We start from the raw sequence: 17,941 nt of genomic DNA, 5'->3' as shown, positions 1-17,941 counted from the left end.
AGCTTTTCTGAATTCCCTCTTGTAGTTGATGATGATCCCAGGCTGGGTGCCTCTGCATTATTCTGATCTAGTCCCTTGAAGCCCCAGCTTTGGGAAAGGGGAAGGAGACAGGCAGGCCTCAGTGTGTAAGCATTTGACGTCAGCTAACGACAAAGAGGGGCTTGGATCTGTGTCAGTTTATAAAAAGACATATTTGTAACTGTGGCGGGAGGGGTACTGCTCAGAGCTAGAGCCCGCACGCTGCATACACAGCACCCTAAAGGAGAAATAACAAACAAACAAACCAAGAAGAGAGCACGTAAGCGTCTTGGCCCGGAGAGTAGATGGCATTCCCTTTGATTGCATTGGTGATGATGCTCTCTCCTCTGCCACCTTCTGTTGTCAGATTTAAACAACCTCTGGAATCCACTATCCATTCCACTTACTAGATGTTTCAGGAACTTCCACAGCAGACAGAGCCTGAACTAGGAAGACCTTGTCTCTGCCCTAGGTGGAACCACATCAAAGCCCAGTGTTTGCCAAACCTTGGTGTGGAGAGGCACTTGTCTGGGTGGTGATGGCTGAGAAACCCGTTATGCTACGGCCAGGAGGCCCTTTGGCAGCCACACCCCAGGAGGGGTGAAGGGCTTTCCCTCCTCCCTGGGAAGATGGTTTCTACTTTTCAAAGTTGTGTGTGTGTGTGTGTGTGTGTATGTTTCCAATTGTTTTTCTTTAAAAAGTTGATTTAATACAAACCCAACCTGATTTTGTAGCCTTTTAAGAAGTTCTTTATTGATTTGGTCTTGAACTAACAATATGTATGGGGACTGAGTAGATGGCTTAGTGGGTAAATGCTTGCTGTGCACGCATGAAGAATGGAGTTCAATCCGTAGCATCTACATGTAAAGTCAGAGTTGTAGCCCTAATGTTGGAGGGTGAACAGAGACAGGAGGATTCCAGGTACTATCTGCCTGGGCTAGTTTAGCTCAAATGGTGTGCTCAGGTTCAGTAAGAGACTTGATCTCAAGAAACAAATGAGGGTTGGAGCTGCTGGTGAGTTAGTCTACTGGGCAAAAGTGTTTGCTGCTAAGCCTGCTGACCCGACTTTGGTCCCCAGGACCCACCTGATGAAGAGACCTGATGCACGTATGACACACACATATAACACACACAGGTTTGAGCACTCTTTACATGCAGATGCATTCAAATATAAATCATACATACCAAATAGCAGAAACCACAAGGAAGTGCAGTTTCACATGGACGTGTTTCCTGTAGTGTTGATTACATGTTTTCCAATTAGCAGAAAAAGCATATCAAAATCTAACATGTATTCTGCACTTCACTGGAGTGGGAGGGGCTGGCAGGTCTCTGAGAAGACAGAAAAAAGGTGAACTGAATTCCGAGCACAGGCACACGTGTTTAACCTCAGCGCTCAGAGGCAGAGGCAGGTGAATCTCTGAGTTTGGGGCCAGCCTGGTCTACAGAGTGAGTTTTAGTAGAACCAGAGCTAAGCAACCAGGCATACACATTATCAGGTGTGGAAGTTGAAAGCAGTATAAATGATGAGTGTCTTTTCCCAAGGTATTTCTCTGAGATGCTTGGTTGGACAGTGAAATATTCTAGCCCAGGGACCCTGACATTAGGACTATCATCGCACAAGTCTCTGTATAATACTGTAAGCCAAATCCCATCATTTATTTATCAATTCTCATATCCCCTAAGAAGCAGTAGCTGGTCAGGTGCATCCTGTCATGTAAGCCTTGGGCAAGTGTATTTTCTATCTGGGTACCTGGAATGAAAGCAACCCTTCTTATTTTTCTTTGACTCAAGACAATAAAACAAATCCCTTGGTACATTAGTTCACCTTGATTAATAAATCATACTTGGAGTATGTTAGAAGAGGAGCCAGACAGACTAAGACAGAAGACAAGGGGAAAATTTGGCTGTCAGGAGTGAGCTTCAACTGATTTTCTTTAACTTTTGTGCTTTCTGTGTGCATGTATTCATACGTGTGCAAGTGTGTATGTGTGTGTGTGTGTGCTCACATATGTACACCTATACATTATAGCCAGAGAACCACTCAAACTGTTTTGGTTAACTTCAAAAGGATAAATTGTATTATCTCTAAATTATACATTAATAACTAATTAGTCACTTAATTACTCTTCTTATTCTTTGTTCAGGTAGTTTATTTGTTTTGTTGTTGTTGTTTGTTTGTTTGTTTTGAGACAAGGTCTGTCTGTGTAACCCTTTCTGTCCTGGAACTCTGTGTAGACCAGGTTGGCCTCAAACTCACCAAGATCCACCTGCCTCTGCCTTCCAAGGGCTGAGATTAAAGGCATATGCCACCACCCCAAACATCACTTTTTTAAACAGTCTGTTCTACTTAATGTTTTAGACATATAAATCACTAGTAACAAAGTATCTAACTATATACTCACACATAATTTAAAATTATGAACAGCATTGTATAGAGGCCTTGCTAATCTCTGTATCTGTATAGTTCTGATTTTAGTATTTGTGCTGCTGAAGAGAACATCACATTGTTTCTCTTGAGACAGGGTCTCACTAGCCTGGAGCTCACCAAGTAGAGTAGGCCAGCTGACCAGCAAGCCCCAAGGATCTACTTGTCTCTACCTCTATAGCACTGGGATGCAATCTAGTGCTGCCATGCCTTGCTTTTTTGCACGTGTGTGTGTGTATGTGTGTGTGTGTATGTGTGTATGTGTGCATGTGTGCATGTGTGCATGTGTGCATGTGCAAGTGTGTCTGTGTATGTAAGTGTGAGTGTGCCAGTGTATTCTCAGGAGTTCTGGGGTATTGAACTCAGGTCCTCATGCTTGTCAGGCAAATGCTTTACTAGCTGACCTATTACCACAGCCTCCTCTTTACCTTTTCTGCATTCCAGCCTCACCCTTCACCACTGTTTTATATCGAATTCTGGTGTTGAGTGTTGCTTGTTCCTCTCAGATTTTTGCTTGAACTTCCTTGCATCCCTTTATAGTAATTATTTAGGTACAATGTAGTATTTTGCAAATCAAATCAAAGCCCACCCTGCAGCTCTTCTCTGGCCATGAAACACAAAATGACTGAACACAGATAATGCCATTTAATTTTTTTATGAGATATATCAGCATATCCTCTATGGGAAGTCCAACCTGCTTGTAAGTCTTTTGCTGTCCAGTGAGACTCTTCAGTTACCTTAATCAGAATGTCATGCAGACTGAGATGTTGGACCCTGTTTGTGAGCTTTCTCATTGGAAAAAGGATTGCCTTTGAAGATCCTCTATGAAACTAAGACAATTTTTAGCTATGTCTTTTAGCTATGTGCCTTTCTCATCATTTAGCTTTTCTGAATTCAGGTTTTCCTCCTGTGGGGCAGATGACAGTGGTCCTTACTGCTGGCTGTTGTGAGGATTGATTAATATGCATGCCCGGTGCCTCTCAAGTCCTGGGGGGGAGGGGGGACAGAAACCCTCATGCTTCTTTGTACTGGCAATGTGATGCTCTTATAGGAAGCTGGACTGGGACACAGGCATGAATGAGGCTGCTAAGAGGAAAGGATGCTTGTAGCTTCTTAGCTGGTGAAGGGTTAGTGTGAACAGAGTGCTGAGATGGCAATTAGTGATGGCTGGTGACGAGAGCTAACCTCATCCAGCACACATGGCAGTGCTGACCCAACTTCTAAGGAAGCATCGATGGAACTCAGATAGAACTTAGAGACCTGCATATGACATGTGGGGATAGATGATGGATGAATGCTCGATGCTCATGTTAGCCTTGGGTTTTGTTTCTTTGTTCTGGCATATATCAAAAGAAAAAGGCCCAGGAATAGACAGAGCATGATAGATAGATAGATAGATAGATAGATAGATAGATAGATAGATAGATAGATAGACACAGACAGACAGACAGACAGACAGACAGACAGACAAAGATAAGACATAAAGAGATACACAGAGAGAAAGAAACAGAGACAGAGAGTAAGAGCCAAGGAAAGAGAGGGGGGGGGGGAGGAGGGGGATAGGAGGGTGTAAAATGTGTCTTCTCAGCCTTAGTTAGCATTCTTTAGAATAGTTGCCCGTCCTGCCCCTTCTCTCTTTACTTTCTCTCCCTCCTTTCTCTCTATTTCCCTCTATTCCTTCTCTCCATCTCTCGTTTCTGTTCGAAAAAAGAAATGTTATATTTTCATAGTTATTTTTGGCCATGGTATTTTTATATACTTATAGGGAGAACATTATTAAAATAGATCTTGTGGCATTGTGGGATGGAGTTTACCAAGGCATTGGAGTTCTGTGGGGTAGCCTCTGCTTCCTTCTCAAGTCTTCTTATTTTATTGGCCTTTTGGGTAAGATGGAGTATATTATCAGATGCTTTTGTTTGGAAACAGTACATGCTTGTGCCATGTAATTATTTAAAATCCCATCTGTTAATCACTAGAACTTTCTAAACACTTGGAGAAGACTCATTTCTGTGCTGTGTAGGCAGAAGTTTGTGGATAAGCTGGGGCAAGAATGAGCAATTGCACCCTTTTCTAATTAGGGAAAGGGGGGACTTGGAGAAATTAGCTGGCCTATTTGTCTTTATTTGTAAATATCTCTTTTCATAATTAGATTCTTACCTAGTGACCCCTGTAGCAGTTCTCTGTGTAGGTAATACGTGGAGAAAGTGTCTAGTGAAATCTCAGGCTGGTCTCTGGAGGGCCATTCAGCAGTGTTTGGCTCAAACTTGAACCAGTCATGTAAATTGCTAAGGATTCCGCCTTAGGTGTTTGTTTGCTGAATCAGAGGTTAGCACACCCCCTTGACGGATGGATGGCAAGAGCTTCTGACTCTGCCCACGCTTCCTAAGTTGGTTTTTCATCCAGTCTCTGGGAAGTGGGGCAGTGTGGCTTAGCTGCACCTATAGCAGAGAAAAAAAGAGGGAGGAAGGGAGGGAGAGAGAAGGGAAGAAAAGAAAGGAAGGGATTCAGGGATGGAGGGAGGAGAAGGAGGATGGGAAGAGGAGGGAAGAGGAAGCAGAAAGGAGAAGGTGCTGGGATGGAACATGGGGAAGAAGAGGAAAGGGAAATAAATGGAAGCGAAAAGAAGGAACTGCAGTGGGGGTGTGAGAGTGGGCTCCGTGTGATCCTGCTTAGACTCGTACCGAGGAAGGTGATGAGTTAAGATATTTTGGACAGCGTGCACATGCTGAAATAGAAGCCTTACAGAGCAGAGAGGATGGCAGCTCAAAGATAGCACACCCCTCCTGTGCTCTAACTTTGGCTCCAGTTTGGAATATTTTTACAATGTATATGAGCCAGTTTCAGTTTAAAACAGAAATGAAAGGAAACAAACAGCATCCCCCCCCCCTCCCCTGCTTAATGCCACTTTTGACAAGCTGAGGTTGCAGAGTGCAAAGTTTGGGTTTTTTTTTTTTTTTTCCCATGCCAACTTCCATGCCTAGCATTCACGCCTGTGTTTTGTTTTGTTTTAACCCAAAGGACAATCAAGATGGATCCTCCAGTGAAGGAATCTTTGTATCCAAAATAGTTGACAGTGGGCCGGCAGCCAAGGAAGGAGGCCTGCAAATTCATGACAGGATTATTGAGGTATGTGAATACTGGCTGGTGTCTGAATAGGCTGCCTGCCATCCACCTTTGCCTGGCTCGAGGGGGTGGGGGGTAAGGGGTGTGGGGGGGTGCTTAGGGAGCTGGGGTTAGGGGCGCCTCTTGTGGGGATGGGTGGGCAGCAGTATACTTTGAGGATGGTATGTAACCTGATGGGGTGTTGATTGCCTTGGTGTGAAGTTGTTGTTCAGCAAGGAGAGACTGGATTGGGGAGGGGAGAATGGCATGTTCACAGTTTGGCTCATCCCATGGAGACCTACATCTGTTTGCTATGCCTCGTTTCTAGCTCTGTGCAAAACAACCATCTGCGGGTTTGTATGCTAGTTAGAAACAGACGATCAGCAGCCCCCTGTTGGACAAATTGGGACTCAAATTGGGCATGAGTGTGTCAGCCTCAGAAAGAGTCGCTCTCCTTTCCTTAATACTCACCGTGCAGCAAAGCAGGCATTGTTTGTGCTTTTTCATGCTTGCCTCCAGGCTGTTTGCCTGAGGTCCATTGTACAATTTGATTGCCTGGAGACATGCAGGTCAAAGTTGACCGTAGGATCCTCTCACATCAACACCCATGGATTCCTTTTTCAGTTACTATGTGGCCTGTTTGTAGATTGACACTGATGGATTCCCTCAACAGCACCAAACAGCGCTTCAGCATTCAAGTGACACATTAGGCACAGTTCTAGGATGCAGAAAGGAAGCCGATGGCTTCTTGCCTCCTTGTATAGGCTCCTGTTGCAAAGTTTGAGAGACCTAACTCCCTTTGGTTGCTGTTTTGGACCATTCAGATTTCCCATTTTTAATGAGTATTTCTGGGAACTAAATTGTTTCATCCCCTTCTAGAGAAAGAGTAACTATGAGGTTCCAGGGTGACCTGCTAGATACCAGAGGAAGCTCACTCATGGCCATGGCTATTGCCATAATCACTGAACAGAAAGCCAGAAAAACATCACAAATACCTGAGCAGTCTGCTCTCCCAGACATCTTGGTTTAGCATATGTATCCCCTGGGCATTTTTATGTTAAGCTATAAGTGAAGTTTATGTTACTCGTGGGCATCTTCTTGAGGGCATGAAGTGTCAAGAAGATAGAGAACTGAATTTCCAGTGTTTCAGTTTTATGTGAACCAGTTGAATAGTGTATAGTGTAGTTATTCTCAGGGTAATTGTATGTCCTCTGAGGAATACAGAGTTAAATCTTCCTGAGTAAACAAATTACCCGAGTTAAGGCTGAGAATAAGAGCCTGTGGTCACCTAAGTGTTCAAAGATACTTGATTTTTGACTTAAGGATGCTATTAATATTGTTACACTGCCTTTGACCTTCAAATGAGATCTGAACTTGGAGTTAAACCTTATGCATTGGACTTTCCAGTCTAGATTAATAGATTTTTCTCTAACAGCCGCTCACTTGGGCAGCAGCCCCTTTCCTGAGAGCTCAGATGCATTACGAGAGTTTTTTGAAAGCAAATACATTTTCTGGGACTATTGTTCAAAAAGATAAGTACAGCCTGTGTTGCCAAGGCATCGGTGGGACAGCCAGTTTCTCCAAGTCACGGAATTTCATCGCTCTTAAGTTTTGCAAATGAGAAATCTCCAGCTGGGCAGGATTTTCTCTTGGCAGACGATGATCTGTGTTTGAAATGTTCAGTACGGTTTCTGGTAAGTCACACTCCCCCTTTGGACAGTATGTAAAATATTAATCACACCCCACTGCTGAGACAGAAAGGGAGATCCCAAAAGAGAGCCGCCACATTCATAATCACAACCGACAAAGCGCGCCCTTCTCCGTTGGGCTCTGATCCTTCTGACATGATACAGTGATTCTCATGACTTCATGTAGGCTCTCTGCTTCACCTCATCTGTGTTAGGGTTTATTAACAAGGGGCAAGGATCTGATGGCTCAGTGTATGTGTGTGTGTGTGTGTGTGTGTGTGTGTGAGAGAGAGAGAGAGAGAGAGAGAGAGAGAGAGCACATGGGAAGAATTAGGCTTCCTGTTTTCCTACCCCAAATCTCCCTATTTTCAAGGCAGTAAGCAAGCTTAGCAGAGCCCCAGTGTGGGAACCTTAGTCCTTTCAAGAGGTTGCTGATATTAAATCCAGAGAGAGATGCAACCTCATCCATTCTGCAGGGTGAGTCTGTACCATATGAGTTGCTACATGAGCGTCTGGGTACAACAGCTTTAGAGGATGTGGGGATGCTGTCAGAAGCCATGCCTTTAAGTAGATGCAGAGTGCTGTGCTAGCTGCGGCCTGTCAGGCCATTGGTTACCACTGCTATGAGAACTGCCATCCTTGAAGCAACCTTTTGTGGTGTTAAATGGGTTACAGTCCTTTGCTTGGGAATGGAGCTGTCAGCATCCCTTTCTTCCCAGGCTGCCTGAGTGACAGTCCCGGGTGGGATCCCTGCTCTTTTGCTGCCAAGGCCTAGTGAGGAAGCAGGAGCTGGGACTGTCGGGCCTCTTGCGTTAAGTGCCCTCCCAGCATATGTGGCAGGAGCATTGGCTATGTGCTAGCTAGCGCTGTGTGTCCTCTGTTGGCCTGGGTCTGTATGTGTAGATTGCCATCCTCCCCCACATCTGCCTCAGAGGCACAGCAAGCGGCCCGTGTTCAGTGTTGGCTTCTGATCCTCATTTTATCCTTCCCGCCCCTCCACCTCCAACCCTTCTGGGCCTTCCTCTGCTCTTGACTCTTCCTTGAATTCTAGTAGTTTGAGAACATGAGAAGAATCTTCATAGTGCCCAAAGCATGAGTTAACCAATGGGAGCCGGATCTTCACAAACAGAATGCATCTCTGTGATCTGGAGTTCAGACTGAATCAGATCCTACCCAAGTCTGATGTAATGACATAGGAAGAACAAAAGTTGAAAAAGCACATGAAAACAGTATTAGCCCTAAAAATCCTCAGGGGTGTGCCAGGCAGGGAACAAGCCATCTTTCTGTAGTGCAGCCGACACTGAGCCACCTCTCTCTTGCTCTAGTTCCTTATCATGCCGTGTGTTTGGCAAGCTCTCTGAACACCTCCTTTGGCTGAATGTCCATTGAGAAAAAAAAAAAAGGCCTAGGAACAGAGAGGCTGGCAAGCCCACTTTGATACTTGTCCTATGCACCCCCACCCTCTTTTGCATATGTGTGTATTTATTTCTCTTGCATATAGATACCTATAACTCTGTGTGTATATAGATGAATAGAGACATCGATAATGAGTTCTATCTTGAAGCTTTGTGAATTGGAGGACTGAGCTCAATCTTCTGTTGGTTAGGGCTTGCATCAGGTGGTGATAAAAGCCTATAGCAATTGCGTAGTTGAAATAGCTTTGTGTTCAAGGTGGCAAACGTGACTCTGTAGCTGTAGAAAAAGCCTCCATGTCCTCCATTCCCAGAATTCATAAACACACACTTGTCTCAAAAGCTCTCTGACTCGGAGACCTGAGAGCAGTCAGGATCTCTGTGGAGCCCCAGAGGGTTTGGTGTGCCTTTGGGCACACTCCTCCTCTGCCTTTGTCTGTTTGGCTGTGCTGTCCTTGCTAGTCAGCTTCCCTAGAAAACCAAGCAGGGTCTCCCCTCCCCCCACCCCCTACCCCCAGCCAGTGCTTAGTTTGCAGCATGAGGGTCACCAGTGTGTATTTTTATAGGGAAGATAATGTTCTGAGACCAATGGAAGTGGCAGGATGGCATATGAATCAACATGATAGAGTGTGCTTTTTCTTCTTTCTTGTCTTTAAAGACTGGAGGACTCTCTTGGTTTTGGATTCTTTTCCTTCTATTTTAATGTAACTTGAGGCTCACGGGCACAAATGTCTGTTCATTCTTTGCACATTTACTTCAGCCCATGCTGGCTCCATTTGTTTATTTTTGCTTATGAGGATAAGTGTGTCAGTATTCTTTGTATTCATTTGTGTGTCTATGAATTTGTTCAGCATGCATACACATGTGTGGATGTCAGAGAACAACTTGCAAGAGGGAGTTCTCTCCTTCTACCATGCAGGGTTTCTCGGGGATTGAACTCAGGTTGCTAGGCTTGGCAGCAAGCACCTTTCCCTGCTGAGCCCTCTTGTGGCCCCCTTCCCCCCTCCCCTTTTGGGATAATTAAAATAAATTCTTGCATAAATTCAAAATGGTTATCTAAACCAGGAAGTTAACAGTGACTCAGCACTGTCACTTGAAGAATTGATTCACATTTTATCACTACTTCCTGTAATATTCTTTTATTACGAAAGAAAATCTCCCGTGGTATGAGTTACTTTTCTTATTGTGACAAAATATAAGTCAAAAGAAGTGGAGGGGGGGTCTGTTTTGGCTTAGCATGTGAGGGTACAGTCGATCACGGTGAGGAAGGCATGGTGGCAGGAGACTGAGGCTGCCGGTCACACTGCATCCACAGACAGGAAGCAGAGAGGTGGATGCTGTGGTCACCTCACTTCCTCCCTTTAATTCAATCAGGACCCCAGTCAGTGGAACCGTACCACCCACATGTGGGTTGTGCCTTCCTACTTTAGTTAATTTTTCTGGAAATGTCGAGTTGACAGAATAAACCATCACACTTGGCATAGCTTTCATTCAGTTTTCATGTTTTTTCGCTTTCCTTGACCTTAGAATAATTCTTGTCTTCCACACCAAAATATCTTCTTGCATATTATCTTCTTTTGGGGGAGATGAGAATGCTTCAAGTCAACCCTTTCAGATTAAATTTCGTTTTGTTTTGTTTTAAAATATATTCTGATTATGGGTTTTTCTCCCCCAAGTCCTCCTAGTCTCTCTCCATCCACCTACATCTGCATCCTTTCTTGCTCTCTCTCATTAGAAAACAAACAGACATCTAAAGGAAAGGAAGGAAGGAAAAGGAAAGAAAAAAGACAGAAAAAAAAGAAAGAGGAAAAAGTAATAAAATAAGATAAAAGCAAACAAACTTGAATAGAACAAAACAAAGATGAATATAGAAAAAGAGCCAAAGAAAAAGTACAAGAAACACACATGCACACACACACATGCACACACACACATGCACACACACACATGCACACACACACATGCACACACATACACATGCACACACATACACATGCACACACACACCCCAATTCACTTCCCACATTATGTCTTTTTGTTTTGTTTTGGGACCCACTGTGTTTAACCAGGGCTGCCTATGTGACCATGGCTTGGAAACTATCTGTTGGGTCCTGGTGGACTCCTCAGTCTATCATGATGCTTTCCCCAGTGTCCTCTTTTTATTTTATTTTATTTTATTTTATTTTATTTTATTTTATTTCATGATTAGGGTATAATTCAGTTGCTGGGGCTGGTCTCGAACTTGCAGTCTTATTGCCTTAGCCTTCCAGATAGCTAGGATTATAAGAATATACCACCAGGTTCAGCTGATAGGAGTTTTCATTGCTTTCAGTCATCCTTAGTTGACAGAGTCTCTGAAAAAATGTCTCTGTCTATGTGTAAACACACACACACACATACACACACACACCAGCTATTCACTTGGTTCTGCTTCGGCATTCATCCATATGCATGTCTTGAAAACCATGCTGACGTCAGTAAGTCTAATCTTAGCCCGAGTCCATGTGTTTGGCTTTATTCATCCTCTGTATGGATTTCCAGTTCTGGGGTGAGAATGTTTGGAAATGGTGAGCAGTGTACTTTTTCCTTTGAATTAAATCGCTCCCATTTGTTTAGACATTACTGGTGATCAAAACTTACTGATGAAAAAAAACCTTTAAAATGTTTCCATTTAGGGTTTGGTTTGATTTTAGAGAGAAAACTATTTCTGTAAGCTAAATAGCACTTGGTTATGTTATTCGTTTCAGAAGTGAGAAAGCTGTATATTCCTTATGCAAGAACAGATAGCAAGCATCATGGCTAATCAGACACAAACATAGATGATCTGGTTTTTTTTTTTAATGTCAAAAATAAAGCCATGGATTTACACTGTGCTGCTCACACTCACTGATCCCCACTGAGCACATCCAACAAGAGAGTACGGAAAACTCAGTCATTTTAATAAGTAAAGACTTGGAGCAGGAGAGGTATCTTCTTCTGTAAAGTATTCACTGTGCTGGGCTAACATGAGGACCCATGTCCATTTTCTAGAAACCACCAAAAACGCTGGACGTAGTGATAGACACATACAAGTACTCCGGAGTGGAGACAGGAGGATTCTTGGAGCTCACTGGGCAGGCAGTCTTATCTAATCTAAAAATAGCAGGCAAATGAGAACTCCTGCTTGAAAACACAAAGTAGACAACTCCTGAGAAACAACGGTGCATGGGGTCATCCTCTGACCTCCACACATATGCATGTATGTCCTCTCCACACCAGCATTTACCTGCATACCCATGAGCACAAACATACAGCCCAAAACTGAGTGTGGTGGCCCCAGCTGGAAATCCCTGAGTGTAGGAGGCTGAAGCAGCCAGATCCTGAGTTGAAGGACAACTTGGGGTACAGAGCAAGATCCCATGTGCAAACAAACAAAGTAAGCAGAACTTACTTGTGCAAGGTGGAAACTTTAATCCCCTTGTTGTCTGTCTTAGTTAGGGTTTTATTGCTGTGAACAGCAATGCCAGCAATTGCAGCAATTGTGAATCGCAATTGCCAGCATTAGCATGGCAATTCTTATAATGGATAGCATTTAACTGGAGCTGGCTTACGGTTCTCAGGTTTAGTCCATTATTGTCATGGTTGGAAATGCAGTGGCATGCAGGCCGACATGGTCCTGGAGAAGGAGCTAAGAGTTCTACATCTTGATCAGCAGGCAACAGTAGGAGACTACCACACTAGGCCTAGCGTAAGCACATGAAACCTCATCACCCAGCTGCACAGTGACACACTTCCTCCAACAAGGCCACACCTCCTAATAGTGACACTCCCTATGGGCCAAACATTCAAACACATGAGTCTATGGGAGGGCATTCCTATTCAAACAACCACATTATCCATGTATTCTGTTTTGATGAAAGATATGTCCTATAGCTCAACCTATATTCAGAAGATTCTCTGCCAGCTGCAGAGCAGGTGGGGTCTAGGGACCAGCCATTAGTGATATTCCAGCTGTTTCCAGAGGCCAACCTTAGAGCTGCATTTCATACACCAACTTCTGTTGGCAGACAGTGACATCTTCCAGGATTATGAGTCGGGTGAATTCCGAATCCATGCATGACTGAGTGTGTATGAGTGTGGTGACCATTCAGCAATGTCTGCCATGGGTGTGAAGGAGAAGATGTGTAAAGCTTTGGTTGTATTTTCCTTCTCTGTGTAGACTAACTTAAATTACGTTTTGGAACCTCTGTGTGTCCATTTGTAAGCAACGATAGTTTCTTCTATGTCATATCTTTGTATTCAATGGCTTGGTGTTCGGATGTAAAATAAAGATGCACTGGCAAAGCACTTCTTTCTTCCTTGAACCCCTCCATATTGCCACCTTTACACCTACCCTACAGCAGTAAGCAACCCTAGCAGGTTTGTATAACACTTTCCCAAAATGTAACTGATCTCTTTGGCATCAGAAAGAGTGGGTTGGGGCAGAGAGAGTCCTGAGGCTTAAATCAGGGCATGAAGGTTTGAGCCTCTGCCCACCCAGTCTCTGCAGTCTTTCCATTTTTAATGCTGAGCCTCAATGTCTTTTATCTCGAGAATGGGATACCCATTGTGCTGCCTGAAGTGGTCAGGGACATGGTGCAAGTCAAAAGATTTTGTGCTGTCATAACAAGTGAGGATTATTATTTCAGATTAATATTTTGGTATGTATTATAAGAATTTATACCAAAGCTAAATATAGAACTTAACTAAAACATGCCTTGGTCTATTTTCCTCTACCTGTTTAAGCAGGAACATGGTGCTGCCATTGGACTATGGAGAAAGCCCTGTACTGTTTTAGAGAGATGCATTTTCCAGGATAAACATGTGACCAGTCAGAACTAAACACTCCCTCTGTATTCAGCAGTTGCCCTTAGACAGACAGCATCACGTGCTACCCTTTCTGGGGATACATTGAACTCTTTGTGCCGGTCTCTATACTTTAGTGTTTATTGCTCTTGTTATTATTTTCTTACTATTTTGCTTCCCAGTCTTGACTTTCAGATAAACGTCTTTGTAGCATACAGCATTTCGTGCCAATCATGTAAACACACATAAAAGGTGAAAGGCTCATGTGGTCTGAAGCAATTATTTACCTTTAAGACATTTGTGAAACTTAGCCTCTGCAAATGTTAATAAACAGCTTTTAGTTCATGCAGGTATTTTGTGTGTGTGGGGGGGGATTGTGGGAAGCTTAAAATACTTAAAACTGTATTTTGTGATGCTGAGGTCTCTGAAGTATTTCTGTTCATATAATACAGAAAACAGTAAAAGTGAAGAAGAGAGCACTCGGCTGTTGTCACTGTTCATTTGTGTTGAAACATGGTAGGATTGGAATCACCTAGGAGTATCTGTGCCAGCTTCCAGAGAGGTTTGACTAAGAATAGAAGTTGCACCCTGAACATAGGTGACGCTGGCCCACGGGGTTGCTGGGGGTGGGAGTGAGGGAGACTAAATAAAAGGGGGAAAGGGAGAAAGCTGGCTGTGTGCTGGCTCTCCAGTCCTCACCCTCTTCCTGATCTTCTAAGATGTGAAGAGCTCCAGCCCCGTGCTCCCCCTGTCATGAATCCCACTACGATGGACGCCTACCCTCTCAAACTATGGGCCCAGACAGGTTCTTCTTCTCATAAGCTGTTTCAGTCAGGAGTTTAGTTACTTTGAAGAGAAAACTAGTACAGCTAGCATGCACAGGACCTTCCAGAATAACAGTTGCAGGTTTGCCTGTCATAGCTCATGACACATGCATTGCATGTGGAGATGGATGGAAGTCAGTGTCATCCCATTAAATTTCTCAAGTGAATATTGGGTTCAAAAGTTAAGTCTTAGATAATTTCCTAAGGACAACAAAACAGTACAACAAACCCTTGGTGATAATACAGATAAAATACTTTTAATATTTAGTCATCTTCTTTATATAAGATAGCTATTTATTTATCTTAAAGTATGGATGCTTTAAGAAGAGTAAACCCCATGTGCATATTAGAAAGTTAAGCCTTCAAATGCGTTACTGCCTTTTAAATATATCTGTGTATTTTTATGTGCATATGCAATTCACAGTATGTGTATGAAGGCCAGAGGACAACTTTGAATGGTCATTTCTCTCCTGCCATGTGGGTCCCAAAAATTGAAATATTGGGGTCATCAGGCTTGGTAGCCAGTGTTTTTGCCTGCTGAATTAAGTTTTAGTGTCTTTTTGTATATGGTGCTGTGAAGGCAAAGGAGCTACAGACATTGGTTGGTATTAGATTTGCAGGGCACGTTTAGAACAATCAGATTTAAAACGTAAAGAGAGTGCTGGGGGAGCTCCTTCAAAGCAGTAGATGGACATGGTTTTGAAAGCTGAAGCTAAGCAGAGTACAGCTAGGGCAGGGTTGTCCAACGTGGGCAGCGAGGAGGTGATGACCACCAGAACTGTCCATGTGAATTACAATAATGAAGACTTAGAACAGAATAGCCACTGCCAACACTGAGCTGAAGTTATGCCACTTTTTCTGGGCACACTGAGTACCCACCCCAGGGTGGCAGCAAACAGTAGCAAGGTTCCTCTAATGAAAATGAGTTGCCTGAGCTGTAGAGTGATAGGCTGATGGGATAGGCAGTCCACCATGCTGAGTGAGTGCCATTCTGCTCAATGAAGGCCTTTGACTTTGACCCTTCTTTGGCTGTTTTGGTAGTGACTAAACTCTGTGAGGGCCAGTCCACCCTTTTCTCCCCTGTTTTATATTTCTTATTTAAAATCAGTGACCCCTTTTAATCTGGATTGTGTAAGTGGTGTCACTTCCTCTGGCCATATAAAATGACAATAATTGATCAATCAGAAGTAATCCTTAATTTACTTTTTAGTGTGAACGACGTGGTCATACTCCATGCCGCTTTTCTGGCTTTTTCAGTTCTCTTAATTTCTATCTGCCTTACTTCCTTTCTCTTGCCTGTATTAGGGGATCCTTTGACAGCTCCAAGGAATTGGGAGAGGCAAGAGTTTGAGGGACTTGGATTTCATATTCACCCTTTCTCCAATTGAAAGAAAAATCCCAACCTTAGGGAAACAATTGCTAAGTGTATCCTCTGATTTACTGTTAGAAGAACTTGAGTGAGACAAAGTTTATGTGCACTTCACTAATCAGAAAACAGGGGTCTTGTTCTTATTCTAGAACAGTTTCTGCTTGGAAGTGTATGTCCACAAACATGTTGGTTTCTGAATTCATTAGCCCCGTCTATCCAACCTGCATTCTCTCAAAACGTTATAAAACCATAAAGAGATGCACTATTCACTGTTTTCTCTGGTTGGGACTCATGAAACCGCCGTGACTTAGGAGCTGTTGGGATAAGAGCAGAAACTCGCTCATTCCTTCACGGGGTCAGTGTGGAGGTCCACCCAATGGGATGTAGGCCTGGATGCATAAAGTCTTAGCTTTGGGATGTTTCTTGGCGAGTCCACTCAGGTTTCAGTTCACATGCATAGAGGACAGGTGTCCGCAGAGTCACTTGAAGGTTGTTTAGAGGATAATGAGGAAGAACCATAGACTCAGGGGTAGATGAGCTTCAGAGTACAGTTCTACTCTTTGCTGTCTTTACAGACTGTACTAGCTTCTGTGATCATTTGTGAACTGCGCCTTCTTAAAAATATGAACAACGTTACTTATCCCTATGACTGCTTTAAGACAGAAAATACTACATGTGTCTAAAGACTGTAATTTGGGCCCCAGAATAAATGCTAGCCAGGTTTTTTTTTTTTTTCCTGTAGGTTTTTGAGACAGGCTGGAGAGGCCTTCCGGCGAGCCAGTGCTTTGATGGTGGCTTCATGGCACCATGTCATAAACCTGAAATTACAGTCGGGGATAGACGGTTTTAATTTGTTTTACATTTCTTGTTTGAAATCAATGACCCCTCTGAATCTGGATTGCATAAGAGCTGTCACTTCCTCGGGCCATATAAATGACGATAATTGATCAATCAGAAGTAATTCTTAATTTACTTTTTAGTGTGAACAACACAGTAATTCATTACATATGTGCTGACTTAAGTGTTCTAAAAATAAAGGAAAGCAGTTGAGTGTTCAATATCAGCTATTTTTAAAGTGCCAGAGCAGAACAGGCCCTCCCTTTAGACATGACTCATGAGCTAGACTAGGCGGTATTGGTAAATTCAAGTTCATCTGCGAGACCCTGCTTCAATGAATACGTTAGAGAGTGATGAGGAAGACTTCTGATGCCAGCCTCGAGCCTCCACTTGAGTGCACACATCTGCACATGAGCATGTGCATTTGAGAACATGCATACCCTCTTGGCAGTAATACAATTCGCCAATGTAGAAAATGCAAAAAAAATACAAGGAAAATGGAAACAGGAATACTCACTGATATGAAGACTTACTTTGACAAAAGGTTTTTGGAATGATTGTTTCAAAATGGGTACAGTATCTTGCAGGAGGATCTTACAACTCCAAGGGGTTGTGGAAATGACACATGGAACTGACCTTTCCCTTGTTTGAAACTCTAGCTGAAATGGGAGATAATGGGATTAAGTCAGCTTGTGGGGACATTCCTATTAAGTTCCTGACTCTTCCTGCTTTCCCCTGAAATCTGGGGAGCACTCTGTGCACATATCAGCAGGTTTAATGAGATAATTCTGCCATGCTATGGGGCCAGATTTACTAGCATTTGCAAAGTGAGGAAGACAAGGAGCCTAGTGGAGGAATGTCTGTCGTATTTGTGTGGAAATCTTGAAACCTGTGAGTGTTCTCAATCTCCTCACTATTGGAACAGGTTTTCTGAGAAGTGGGTAGGAGGTGTTGTGCCTTCTCTCACTCATTCTACAGCAGTAAGGAAGCTATTGAAGCCACTGGGGTTGACACTGTCTCTAGTCCACTGACCTCATAGGCCCCCTGGTATCAGCAGAGGTAAGCGTTCATTTTTCTATGAAGCTACGACAGCGAAACAAGATCCACAGAGATGAACAAGCAAACAAACAAACCTGTGTAGAATCTGCCAATCACAGAGAATGTCACCCAGATCTTTTAGTCACATTCCAAACCTTACCTCAGTGGTTATTTGCCAATTTTCAAATATGCTGTGTTTGAGCAAATATGATTTTTCTTGATTGCTTATAATTTGAAAGCTTATAAAAAGTAGAAATGTCAGGCTGGGACTGTAGCTCAGGGGTAGAGCTCTTGCCTGGCATACATAAGGCCCTAGGTTCAATCCCTAGTGCTGGAGATGGGGGGTGGGAGGACTGTGGCTTTATATGAATACGTATGTGGATCTGTTTTGACTTTCACAT

At 43.3% G+C, this 17,941-nt stretch overlaps 1 protein-coding gene across 1 annotated transcript in view; it reads left to right on the top strand.

The window, feature by feature from the left end:
- Pdzrn3 (PDZ domain containing ring finger 3) overlaps positions 1 to 17,941 on the top strand; it is a 223,298-nt gene that overhangs the window by 16,912 nt on the left and 188,445 nt on the right. The window contains exon 3 of the mRNA XM_034511583.2: positions 5,465 to 5,572. Coding sequence (XP_034367474.1) covers positions 5,465 to 5,572 — 108 coding nt within the window. The remainder of the gene's footprint in view (positions 1 to 5,464; positions 5,573 to 17,941) is intronic.

The sequence above is a fragment of the Arvicanthis niloticus genome, chromosome 9, assembly GCF_011762505.2.
Source record: "Arvicanthis niloticus isolate mArvNil1 chromosome 9, mArvNil1.pat.X, whole genome shotgun sequence".
Classification (NCBI taxonomy): Eukaryota; Metazoa; Chordata; class Mammalia; order Rodentia; family Muridae; genus Arvicanthis; species Arvicanthis niloticus.
The sequence above is the reverse complement of the archived record's forward strand: the minus strand, read 5'-3'. Positions and strand labels throughout refer to the sequence as shown.